The sequence below is a fragment of the Lissotriton vulgaris genome, chromosome 11, assembly GCF_964263255.1.
Source record: "Lissotriton vulgaris chromosome 11, aLisVul1.2, whole genome shotgun sequence".
In the NCBI taxonomy this organism is placed as follows: Eukaryota; Metazoa; Chordata; class Amphibia; order Caudata; family Salamandridae; genus Lissotriton; species Lissotriton vulgaris.
In genome coordinates this window covers 95453904-95467507 of record NC_141699.1, presented here as the reverse complement: position 1 = coordinate 95467507, position 13604 = coordinate 95453904, and the positions used below count along the sequence as shown (strand labels likewise).

The following is a 13604-nucleotide window of genomic DNA, read 5'->3' as shown; positions in this document are numbered from 1 at the left end:
CTGTCACCAATCCAGTACGGATTCCGCAGGGGCATAGGAACCATGGAGCAGTGTGTGAACCTCGAGCTTATCATCGGCAAATACACAAGAGCAAAAGAAGGGCATTTGTTCATGTGTTTTGCCGATCTAAGCTCGGCGTTCGATCTGGTGGAACACACATTGCTCTGGCCAACATTACTGGCTATGGGCGCACCACCCGAAATTATTCATTTGTTGGCCAGAATGTACAGCAGCCTATCAAGTAAAGTTAGATTTGGACCGAACGGAGAGTGTACCCCCTTTTTTAGAATAGGTAGAGGGATCAGGCAAGGGTGCGTTCTCGTTCTCGCACCCTTGCTGTTCTCCCTTTTTATAAATAATGTTGATCAGTTTTTACAAGAGTCTTCTGTTGATGCCCCTAGGATAAATGGTAAACAAATACCCGTCCTATTATACGCGGACGACGCGGTCCTGATTTCCAGGACCGCGAATGGGCTCCAAAAGTTAATCAACAAATTTAATGTTTTTATCAAAGGCAGAATGCTTAAAATCAACAAGGGCAAGACTATGACTATGACCTGCGGGAAGAAATTAAAGAAAAGTAAGTCATTCTTCCTCGACGGGGATAAACTTGAGTCTGTGCAACATTTTTGTTACTTAGGCATTACTTTTTCAGGGGATGGGAGATGGGCAAGTGAGCAATCCTGTATAGGCATGAAGATGATTAGAAATACAAATTGCATCTTCAGATTCTCTTCCAAACTAGGTGGGCGTAGAATAAGGGAGATGATTTCTATTTATAATTCCAGGTGCATGTCCTCTGCCCTTTACGGTGCAGGGATATGGGGATATAATTCACAGATCGCCCTCTCTGTTCAGCAGGAAGAAAATAAGTACCTCAAACGCTTACTATGTCTTCCTGCCTCAGCCTCCAACGAAATCACTCATAGGGAGCTGGGCATACACCATGCCATAGACCTGATTGTATTACGCCCCCTCTCCCTCTGGCGATCCATCTGGGCTAAAGAAGAAACCAAGTTTACCCAGGAATTAATTTTGGACTGTATTAAACTGGATCAGCATTTAAAAATCCCCTGGCTAAAACACATTTTTTATTGGTATAATTCCCTTTTTGGTCAAGACATTTTTAAAGATACCCTGACAGATTCAGTGCTAACAAAGCGTGACCTAAAATCCGCTTATATAGATCATGCAGAAGGGATTAGAATGCAGAGGTATGCTACACAAAGTACTTTTAAACTGTACCTGGAATATAATCTAAATACAGGATCCCCATTATATCTTACTTTCGTCAGTATTAATTCCCATCGTTTTGTCCTTGCACGCCTGAGGCTGGGTATAGTCCACCACTTGGTGGCCTTCCCTACTGTAAAGAAGCCAGGGTCCTGCCCGTGCCCATGCGATGGGAAATCGAAACAGAATATCTGCCACTTTTTACTATTTTGTAACTTTTATACTGGTTTTAGGAAGTTTTATCTAAAGCAACTATTTTTAGAATACAGTACATGTGATGTAAGAGCTGCAATGCAACTGTTGTTTGACCTGTCGTCTCCCAATATATGTTACCGTGTAGCCACTTATGTCCTTAAATGCATCGGGCACAGGAAATCCATTATTATATGACTGCCGTTGGTAAAAATATCCATTGACCAACTGTGAGCTATCGCTAAAACTTTGCATTTCTCTTACACATGATCTTTCGGTATTATTATGTTCTTTGATCCCATATTGATTGTATATTGATATTGCATATCCCTCTGGACCTACCTTTTAAAAACTTTAATGTATATAACTGCTGCCAAAAACGTAAGAGAATTTTAAGACAGTGCACTTTAGTTTCTCTTGCGCATTTTTGCACATACTATTGCACTTTATACCTAGTTTAGGCCTTTTCTTTGTTGCTGCTAAAATATGTAAGTGACGTTGTAGACATTGCACTTTAGTTACCCTTGCATATTTTGCACACACTATTGCACTTTATATCCAGTTTAGGCCTCTTCCTGACTGATATTACCTCATTTTGCATTTTGCACTAGTTTTAAAAAAATTGCTGCTAATATTATGGCTGAGATACCCGCCACCCCCTCTCAACACAATCCCCAAAAGGAGGGAAACCGGAAACAGTTCTTGAAGTTTTTGGATGTGGGGAGGGAGTGACCCTCCCCCGGCCGTATTTATTAAAACAAAAAATTAAAACATTAAACGTTTCATTTTATGTACAATTTCATTATCACATTGCGATGTTTGGCTCACCTTAACATATTCTCTAATACAGAGTTTCTCCTAGCCGAACTAGCATCCAACAAAACATTCTCTAGAAACACTGAAATTGTACATCCTAACGTTTAAGGGCCAACGGCAAGGTCATAACCGGAGTCAAGATCCCTAACCAGACTTACCCCTCCCACTTGTGAGGGGCGACAGCACAGAGGCTTACCTCAAGTGCAACTACTAACAATTTCCCTTGACTTGACGGGGGCACTTAAGACTCGACGCCATTTAAAGGTCGTTCGAAGACTTGTGTGTGGTATCTAGAAGGTATCGTGGACCTCCCCCCATCCCACACAACTTACCGCATCTGCCGTCGCAGATGACCCTGGCCCCGGGAAATTCCCCAGGAGGGGGCTGTAACCCCTCCTACAAAGGAAGGGGCCTTGACCGCCTTTCCTTTACTTCCGGCGACCCGCCCTTAGACGGGACCGCCTCCCCACTGAGGGGCCAATGGCCACCTCTCCCGAGCGCTCCCATCCGTGTTGGGTGACGCCCACTCATAGGGATCTACCAATTAGTGCTCACCGATCATGACCTTACCGCCTACCAAAAATAAATACGACAATTTTTATTCAAACCTACAAAAAACATTGGTCGCTACGACCGAAGGAACATGCTAAAATTGCAACACTACATCAAATCGTTTTAATCGAAAACAACCTACACAATATTCACCATACTTTATTATGATCAACAACAAACTGATACTTTCACAGCCTGTAAACGGAATGGAAAAACAAACTTATCAATTCACTTTATTGCACAACAACTTGCTGTCCTCAGGGGCTGGTGGGTGGGTCAAAATTGGCTCTTCGTTCTGTCCCGAGCTCACGTGTAGCGAGGAGGTGCAGCTTCGGAGCACAAGAACAAGAGGACGTCTTCTGGTCTTGCGTCACTTTTTATCCGTCTTCAGGGCGGGCGAGAACCCGCCCCTGCCTGCCCCTAGGGCGGGGCTGGCTACGTTGGTGTCTAGGCCAGCCCACTCTAGGGCGGGAAAAAGCGCGCTCCGGCTACGCCGCTTCGGGCATACCAGCCGAGACACGCCTCCCGCCCAAAAATGGCTTCCCGGGGGGATCGAGGCACTCCACCATACGTTCGGGGGGACCGAGTGGTCGCCCCTTTCCATATGGCTGAGATACCCGCCACCCCCTCTCAACACAATCCCCAAAAGGAGGGAAACCGGAAACAGTTCTTGAAGTTTTTGGATGTGGGGAGGGAGTGACCCTCCCCCGGCCGTATTTATTAAAACAAAAAATTAAAACATTAAACGTTTCATTTTATGTACAATTTCATTATCACATTGCGATGTTTGGCTCACCTTAACATATTCTCTAATACAGAGTTTCTCCTAGCCGAACTAGCATCCAACAAAACATTCTCTAGAAACACTGAAATTGTACATCCTAACGTTTAAGGGCCAACGGCAAGGTCATAACCGGAGTCAAGATCCCTAACCAGACTTACCCCTCCCACTTGTGAGGGGCGACAGCACAGAGGCTTACCTCAAGTGCAACTACTAACAATTTCCCTTGACTTGACGGGGGCACTTAAGACTCGACGCCATTTAAAGGTCGTTCGAAGACTTGTGTGTGGTATCTAGAAGGTATCGTGGACCTCCCCCCATCCCACACAACTTACCGCATCTGCCGTCGCAGATGACCCTGGCCCCGGGAAATTCCCCAGGAGGGGGCTGTAACCCCTCCTACAAAGGAAGGGGCCTTGACCGCCTTTCCTTTACTTCCGGCGACCCGCCCTTAGACGGGACCGCCTCCCCACTGAGGGGCCAATGGCCACCTCTCCCGAGCGCTCCCATCCGTGTTGGGTGACGCCCACTCATAGGGATCTACCAATTAGTGCTCACCGATCATGACCTTACCGCCACAGGTCCGGATAGTTGACCGGCTACCCGGACCCCCCACAAAACTCCTACCTAAAGGTCATGTTTCAACGATTTTAACCAAGCTAAGAAGTCTCCTATGAGTAACTCATTGCCCACCCTCGACAAATGCACACCATCCCCCAAATACATACTGTCATCATTAATACAACTATGCAAGATCGAATGCAATGTCTTGGAACGGAACAACCTACTCACTTTGTTATTCAATTTTCTAACCGAATGATTTAAAGCAGGGATCGAGATAGCCCCCCGCCATACTTTACGTGGGATCATATGAGACCATGCAATTACGCACCCCGGAACTCTCCTTGCTAACCAACTTACCGTGGAAAGCATAGACTCCAGGAGAAGTCGTCTACCGGTGGTGACCAAATCATTGCCCCCCAAATGCACTATGACTATGGACGGCGGTGACCTCATCCGCTCTAACAAACCCTCAAAGAATGCCTGAAACTGGTCAATACAGAGACCGCCCCTTCCGTAGAAGGACACTCTGTACCCGTATTCCCCAGGTACGTGAATCATGTCACCTGCTTTGAATACGTCTGCGGCCCGTCTCACGTATGAGTGGCCCACGACCCACACCTCCTTCCTCTCAGCCGGTGACGTGCGACCGCTGGCCTGGTGTTGGGTCGACTGCACAGTCCGCCCTGCCGCGTAGGCTTGCGCAACTGAAAACAAACAAAAGACAAGAAGCGTGAGTACATGATTACAGCTTCACAACATGTGCAATCGCACGTACCTCTTATAACAATTGGAGGACCAGCGCCCCACACGTTTCACTTGTTCTACAGTAAGACCCCCGGCTGCAGCTTCAGTGGCAGCCCCTATCCGAAAGGAATGGGTCCCGAATTCGCCCGGGTCCAAGCCCGCTGCGGCGATGGCCATTGCAAGCACCCGCTGAAACTGAAACCTCGTCAGTGGGGTGGCGTCTGCATGCCTTAACAATGCCCCTCCCCATGATGCCACCCTTCGTGCTAGGTAATCTACTAAGCACTGTACCGGACACATGGATGACCCGGGGATCCTGCGAATGATCGTGCAGTCCCCCCTCCCATCTTGGTCGGTCTTGGACCTGGGAAAGGAGACAATCATCGCATCGCCCTTGATCTGAACATGCTCCCTGCACAAGCCCCCCGCCACATCCTGTTTGTTCCTTGCAACCAGCTCGCTAACTCTCATAGCCCCGTGAAACGCTAGCGTAAATGCAGTCCGGAACAAACAGGTCTCGAAGGGAGACGAGCATGTATTAGGGAGCGAGGCCAGTAACTGGGACAATCTATCTAGCCCTATCGGTCGTCTTACGTCTACACTGTGACCCTCTAGGCGTTGCCACCCACGCAGCGCCTTTTGAACTGTAAAAGACGCTGTTGGGTCCTGGATGCCATGGGCCCTGGCAACGAAGGAAATGGCGGCACGATGCCTTTGGGCCGTAGCCACCGATTTCCCAGCCCTACGTAAAGACATCAGAAAAAGTATTACCGACTCCTCCTGACCCCAAAGTCCCCCTCTCTCTGCCCCCAAAAAGGCTAAATAGGCCCGAAACGCCCCTTCATATGCCTTCCTTGTCCTGGGTGCTAGACTCTCTCCCACGAGGTGACGAAGTTCGGGGCACCGAGAGACCAGAGAGCTTCGGGGAAGGGTGCCGGCTCTGGGTCCGCTGAGGGAAGGAAACCCGAGAAAGCCTGCATGTGAAAACGAGACAGTGCATCAGCAGCCTGATTCATCACCCCTGGGACATGTTTCGCTCTGAATATCACGTTCAGTCGCATACACAGTAAGACAATTTCTTTGAGCAGCCTCAAAATCAATTTACAACGGGCTGCCTGATTATTGATGCATTCTACCACGGTCATATTGTCGGACCAGAACACAACAGAATGATCTCTCAACCCTTCTGGCCATGTTCTCAGGGCCACCAGAATGGGAAACAGTTCAAGGAAAGCGATATTACCCGTCAGCCCCTTCTCATGCCACCATAGGGGCCACTTTTGTGCCGACCATTTTGTGCCGAAGATGGCGCCAAAACCTACGCTTCCTGCTGAATCTGTCCATAGCCCAAGCTCTTCGGAGGACACGGCTGGCTTGCTCCAGACGACTCGGCCATTGAAGTCCGCCAAGAATGCTAACCAAATCCGCATGTCCTGGCGGACCTCAGCCGATAACCTTGTGCGATGATGACCCTCCTTCAGGCCCACCATCGCTTGGGCAATTGAGCGGGAAAAAGGGCGAGCCATTGGTATCACTCTCAAGGCAAAGTTCAATTTTCCCACTAATTGTTGCAACTGATGCAGTGTAACTTTGGATGCATTTAAACAAACTTGGAGTGCTGCCCTGAATTTTGACACTTTGCTTGCTGGTAAACGGAAGCACCCCTCCCTTGAGTCCAACTCGATCCCCAAAAACTCGAGGCAAGTCGTGGGACCCACAGTTTTACCCGGTGCCAATGGCACGCCAAGATGACCCATTAACACACAGAATTCAGCTAAGGCCTGTGCACATTCGAGATTACCGGCGGGGCCAAGAAACAAAAAGTCATCAAGGTAGTGCATTACATTTCGGAAACCCGTTCTCTTCGTGAACACCCATTGCAGGAAGGTACTGAATTGCTCAAAGTAAGCACATGATATAGAACATCCCATTGGCATACACCTATCCATGTAGAATGACCCCTGGAACCCGAATCCCAGAAGACGCTGATCGTCTGGGTGTACCGGGAGCAACCGGAACGCTGACTCGATATCAGATTTCGCCATCAACGTCCCGTGCCCCAGGCGATTCAAGATGGCTACTGCCTCATCAAAAGATGCATATCGCACCGAACAAACCTCTGGATCAATTGCGTCGTTCACCGAAAGACCATGTGGAGCAGACAGATTATGGATCAAACGAAACTCACCTGGGTCCTTCTTGGGGACTACCCCTAACGGAGAACAAACGAAATCCGGTACCGGGGGTACACTAAACGGGCCGGCGACCCGTCCCCGGCTAACCTCTTTCTGAATTTTTTCTTGCACTACAGATGTATGTTGTAAAATGGAAAGTTGGTTTTTGCACATCCCCACCCCCTGAAAGTCCCCTACCGGGATGCGGAAACCATGTGTAAAACCGTTCCGCAGCACCCCGGCAGAAGTACGATCCGGGTATTCGCTGAGCCAGGGAATCATTGCCAAGGTATCAATCGGGGTTGGTAAAGGCGCCCCTCGGCCTAGCTCAGACCTGTTTGGCGCCCCCCTTACCCCCATTCTCACTCGTTCTGGCTCTGCACGATGACTCAGGATGGGATGACCCACACGTACTACATTCGTGTTTGAATTTACACGATCCAGGAGGCCTGGTACATTTCCCCTTGTTGAAATTAAAACAGAAACCCTTTCTCCCTGTATTACCTGCGGGCCTCGACTGGTCGTCGGTGCTCGTACTTGGTCGAAAGGCCGTCCCCACGTTTTGGCGGGAGTAATCAACAACATTGCTCCCGGCCAATGGCATTCTTAACATTCCCGATTCTTTCATTTTATCCCATGTTAGAGAATCGTAACAATCCCAAGTTAAACTCTTGTTATGTTCCTTTTCTTTCCTGAACAGATTATCGTAACAAAACCAATGGTTACCTTGATACGTTGTCGAGTAACCCATAATCCTTGATTGATAAACGGGAAACTCGGGAAGCAACTCGGGCCTACGTTCCCCCAAAATCGATGTAAAAATACCCCATGCATTGCCCCAATTGCCAATGTTCTCATTTACCTTAAAGGCGGCCATTTTTGCGCGCCAAACACTCGGATGCATTAAGTCCTTCTGACTTTTCACATGCTCCACATCATAATGGTCAACAAGCAAGGAAAAAATATTCACGTATTCCCCTGCCCAGATCTTTTCCTTTATAGCTAAAGGCACATGTTGTCCCAATCTCTCTCTACGAGAGGGTGCTGACTCGTCCCTTGCAATCGGCAATGGCCGCTTACCTGAACTGGACGCAGCTTCTGCCGCTTGCGGCTTGTCTATCCCCGCCAACGGCGCAGCCACTCTAGCCGCCTCTCTCTTCTCTCGAAGCCCTTTTATCAGTGCCTGTGCCTCGGCAGCCGTGGCGCCATCACTAATATCCCCCAACCAAGCTGCCAGCTGTGCTGCCAGCTCGGGGGGCATGTCTTCCTTAGATGTCGGGGTGACGACAACGGGGATTGGATTCCCCTCCATCGGTACTGGGGTCGGCGCCTCGAGCGGGGCAGAGGGAACCGGGACGTCTCCACCGGCTGGAACCTTTCTCGGCCTCTTCGGTCTCCCGCCAGCCGGCGCAGGGCCCGAACCCTCCTCCCCATCTCGCTCCGCCAAACGTTTCTTTATGTCGGACACCTCTTTGCAAAGGGCCCGCACCATCTGGTCGGTCGTCATTCTCTTTGCACCTTTCTTGGGCATTTCTCCGAGGAAGAATCTAGAAGACAAAGAAAAAGATCAAAACGCTCAAAATTGGCTCTTCGTTCTGTCCCGAGCTCACGTGTAGCGAGGAGGTGCAGCTTCGGAGCACAAGAACAAGAGGACGTCTTCTGGTCTTGCGTCACTTTTTACCCGTCTTCAGGGCGGGCGAGAACCCGCCCCTGCCTGCCCCTAGGGCGGGGCTGGCTACGTTGGTGTCTAGGCCAGCCCACTCTAGGGCGGGAAAAAGCGCGCTCCGGCTACGCCGCTTCGGGCATACCAGCCGAGACACGCCTCCCGCCCAAAAATGGCTTCCCGGGGGGATCGAGGCACTCCACCATACGTTCGGGGGGACCGAGTGGTCGCCCCTTTCCAAACGTTTTGTACTTTGCACATACTATGTCACTTTAGGCCTAGCATAGGTCTCATATTTTTGTACCATCTTTGCAAGTTGTATCAAATGCTAAAACGACTGCTATATATAAGTGATTATTTTTAATATGACTATTTTTAATATATGATATGTTTTCCATTAATTGTTAAAATTGCTGCTAAAATACTATGCTCAACCCTTTGCTTATTTTCGCACACATTATCGCACTTTATGCCTTGCATAGGCCTTTGTCTAGTATTACCCCACCTGGCATGTCCCGCACCAAATGTTTACATTAGCGCTATATTTAGTGACTACTTTCTTCTTTTAGGTTTTAATTGATTGGCTGTACTAAAGTATTAATGTATTCTGTTTTTAGCATGTTTCATTATTCTTTAATACCCTCCAAAAGTGACTTCAATTGTATCTATGAATGTTGCTATATGGTTGTACCTGTACAAACCGAATAAAGCATTTTGAAACTGAAACTATTCAAATTAATGTATTTCCCTGTCTAGGTGTACTTCACATTGGTATCAGGGAGCCCCTTTTCTTTGCAATAGGTCAGCAATGCAACCCGGGCTTCATAGACAACAAGGTACGCATCCTCATCCACAGCTCAGTAGGAGATGAATAGCTGGAGCCTGTGATGCCAAAAGATACAAATAGTCTTCCTTGGAATGTGTCATAAACGGGTAGGTTCACCTTTTTTACGTGAAGAGAAGAAAGGGGAAGATGAACAGGGTTTGCCAGAGGGTAACTAACAGTGTGAGCCTCCTCTGGTAACCAGGGAATATGCTCTATGGTACCCGGTTAGTGAGTGGACTTAAAAAGTATGCTCTGTTGACACCCGTTTTAGGATTTCAACGCTTTTGATGCATTTTCTACTTGTGTGTTGTTCAATTGTTGGGACTGAGATGCTTGCTATATAGTTATGCAATACAACAGAAAATGCACATAGGATGTCAGGGGGCATTGTGGAGTAGGAGACGTTAAAATTAGAAAGATGTAAGGAAACGTTTGGTTTAGGATTTTACTTCTAGTGCGGAATACATCTGTTTAAAGTACGTTTGTTATTTGTTGTCCAACTAACATCTACTCTGAACTGACATACCCACACAGTATTCCACAGAGGGGACCACAAGCAGCACCTGGTCCCTGGATGATGCAACATTACTTAGGACTGCACATTTCTAAAGCGGCCACGTACAGTACTGGACAGCAACAATCATTGTGTTTAGCTCGGTGTGTTCGTTGTCAGACAACAGATCCAAGCTGAAACAACACACTGCCAAACTGACCCACCGGGACCTCATCTTAATCAACACCTGGTCTCGGAGTGATGCAACATTCGTTCAGCAAAGAAAACTGACACTTCAATGTAAAGCTGGTTTTGCAATTGGTTGTGTCAATAAAGATTTTACATTCTTATTCTGTGTGTCAAACAGCAGCAGCTTTGTTTTCCAATTACACACCCATATATTTACCCAAAGGGGTCTTATTTAAGTGAACACCAGATCTTTGAGTGATGAAACATTACTTCAGTATAGAGACTGCTCACTTCAAAGATAGGCCACTTACGTACTTAAATGCACCACGAGTTACAAAGAAACACATTTAAAGGAGGTTTAATTAATCATTAGCGATACACATTCTTCCCAAGTCATTTGCTGTGGCATAATTTTGTGTTCTATTGAAGGAAACACCTCATTAGCAGGATGGTGAAACCTCCCCCCCCCCCCCCCCACTTCCCCCTCCCAGGATTCAAACACACAGGGAGGACTGACACTGGCAGAATGCCCAGGCACCAGCATGAGTGGCTCCTAAAGAGGTGTGGGAAACTGACTGGTACAATTTGATCACAGGGGTTCCAACGCGAGGATTTGGGACCCACAACAGCAGAAGCTGTAACGAGGGTGGGATTCAATCAATGACTTAATCTAGTTTTCTAGAAGATCACAGCTAAAAACAAGACTGTATGGGTTGAGCATAGATTCCCTTTGTTCGAAAAGTCTGAACTCACCTGTATCACCGGGATGACGAAGGCCAGTGTCTTTCCACTGCCAGTGGGAGCAGAAACACAGAGATCGCTGGGGCGGTATCCACCTCTTCCGATTAAAAACCCGTGGCAGGTGCTCTCCAAGATGGCCGGGATCACCTCCGCCTGCACTGAGTAAAAGTAGAGCAGCAAGAATGGAGCATGAGAGCAAATTCACCAGGAGCAATGATGTATGAAAAAAGAAGGGTGGAAATAGTAATGAAACAACACTGCTGGAGTAGTCTCCACAAGAGATGGATCAGGTTAACTTCTACAATGCCATCAATGCAGAAAGCCCGACACGGCAAATGCAGAGTTATCAGCATGTCTAACATGAGGCATGCCCTTTTCTAGATATACCGGTAAGTTCTCCTCAACACCAATTATTTTCAATCTGCATATCAATGCGAGTGAAGCTAGAAGACAATATATGAGTTTGATGCAAAGTGGATACCTGGAAAAAAAGAATGGATCTGGTTTGCTTGGAGTTTCTTCAACAATTTGGGATGGATTCCTGGCACCTCATGGATGGGAACCAAGTGCTGCTTAATATCCTTTTGAACCAGACTAGGATGGGAGAGCCAGTGGGGTAAAACCCGTTGTACCTGGAAGACAAAAAGAGTTGCAAGCAATTTAGAGAGTGAGGGAGAGAAAGATGGCAGGCCCCACAAGTGTGCAAGAGTGGCCATTTGAGGTTCAGGCATCCAATAAGATGACACCAGTAGCACTTCTCACTTAATCTCAATTAAATCCTAGAAGTCTTCTGTGACTATTAAAAATTACTATTTTATTTTTCTTTGGTCAGATCTTCAAGACTTTCTGGGAGCTCGGATTTAGTGCTTGGAACTATATAAAGATTCCAAGCTGCAGGCAACTAACCATCCATTACACTATCACTCTGCATGGCACAAATTAGTTAATGGACTTTTCTTCAACTCATAATTTGAAAGTTCACGTCAGGGCTTAAAAACAATCTTAGTTTTTCCCACTTTCATCTGCACATAAATGTGTCTAGATTTCTACTCTCCACTTCATATAACTGAATCCAGATTCCTTGCTCTCCTTAAATAAGATAGTAATCAGATTCCTTTATTCCTACAAATCAGCTATATCCTCATTTCGCTATTCGGGGTACAAGTCGGTGTGCTGAACACCTAGCTCTCCTTCGATAAAAATCATATCTCAATTCATTGCTCTTTCTCTGGATACAAATGTATCTCAATTCCTCTTCCCTGCCGTCCTTCCAGGTAACACTGCGCCAGATTCCCTTCTCCATGAATAAGACTACGTTCAGATTCCTCCCTCTCACTCAATGGGACTGTGTCCAGATTCCTGTTGTACCATGGATAAAACTATTAGGATTCCTTTTTTGCCCTGGATACAACTACACTGAAGTTACACTTTTCCACCTGGATTAGACATTAGCCTAACAACTCGCTGCTCCTGGATAGACCATGGTGCCTATGGGCAGAAAATGGCTGTTGCTACAGGGGGAGGGTGGTGGTCTTAGTTAACTTCTCCATTAAACATATTATTTTTTTATGAAAATTCAAAAGCTAAAGGATAAGTGATTCAGTATACTGTCCTTTTCAAATCTCGCTCATACTGCAAAGGAATCTAGTAGGAGTGCCTTCTCCCCAGGATACAACTTTACACAGGTTCATCTCAAGGCTACATGAATTTGGAATACAGATACCTTACTGCCTTCCAGATTACTACATGTATGTTCAGATCCAGAACGCACCCCTACATTTAACTCAAAAGAGTACTGTCTCACCAACAGCACAATACGCAGAGTTCAACCTTCCACTACATTGAAAGGTACACAGATTCTAATCCTACTTTACCTACGACTGTTGACAACCTATTTTCATTCTCTACAGACAACAGTACACAGATGAAACTCCCTATATCATACAATGGTTTACAAAACTCCTATTCTGTTGTTTATGATTACAATTAGATTCCACGTCCCCTGGCATAACACCATTTTCCTTTTCCCAACATATAATATTAATTCACCTCTCGATCCAGGAAACTGCAGACTGACAGTCCTGAATGATAATTAAGCTAAATATTATGCCGGAGTCCTATTTGAGCACCTCAGGGACTGGAACGACTCGAACTCTATCATCCCCCGTAACCAAACACGGTTCACCAGGAATACCGGGACCATGACAAATATAATAGCCCTTTCGCTCATACTTGACCACTCTAGAGCCTCAAAGCTTCCCCTCTACATCCGTTACATTGATTTTCAGGCCGCCTTTGATCGAGTGGACTGAATAAGATATAGGAAAAATGGAAGACCTGGAAAATCCCATCTTACCTCCGGAGAGCGACAGAAACCCCAATCTTCCAACACTTGGGTAAGGATCAAACTGGGGAATGGAGACAATCTCTCAAGAGCCATCCTGACAACCAGAGGGCTCAAACAAGGGTGCGTATTAGCACCACTGCTATTCAATTTATTTCATGCTGACCTTCCGCCAATACTCTCTTCCACCAACTTGCTTGCCCTGAAATTAGGGTCTGCTCAGCTATGTAACGTGCTCCATGCCGACGACCTGGTGATACTAGGTAGAACACGAGTCGGGATGGAGCGTCTT

General features: G+C 47.0%; 1 protein-coding gene across 1 annotated transcript in view; it reads right to left on the bottom strand.

Moving 5' to 3' along the window:
* DDX51 (DEAD-box helicase 51) overlaps positions 1–13604 on the bottom strand; it is a 171939-nt gene that overhangs the window by 149127 nt on the left and 9208 nt on the right. The window contains exons 3-4 of the mRNA XM_086942761.1: positions 11450–11600; positions 10981–11126 (exon numbers count right to left, since the gene is read on the bottom strand). Of these exons, the coding sequence (XP_086798887.1) occupies positions 10981–11126; positions 11450–11600 (297 nt within the window). The remainder of the gene's footprint in view (positions 1–10980; positions 11127–11449; positions 11601–13604) is intronic.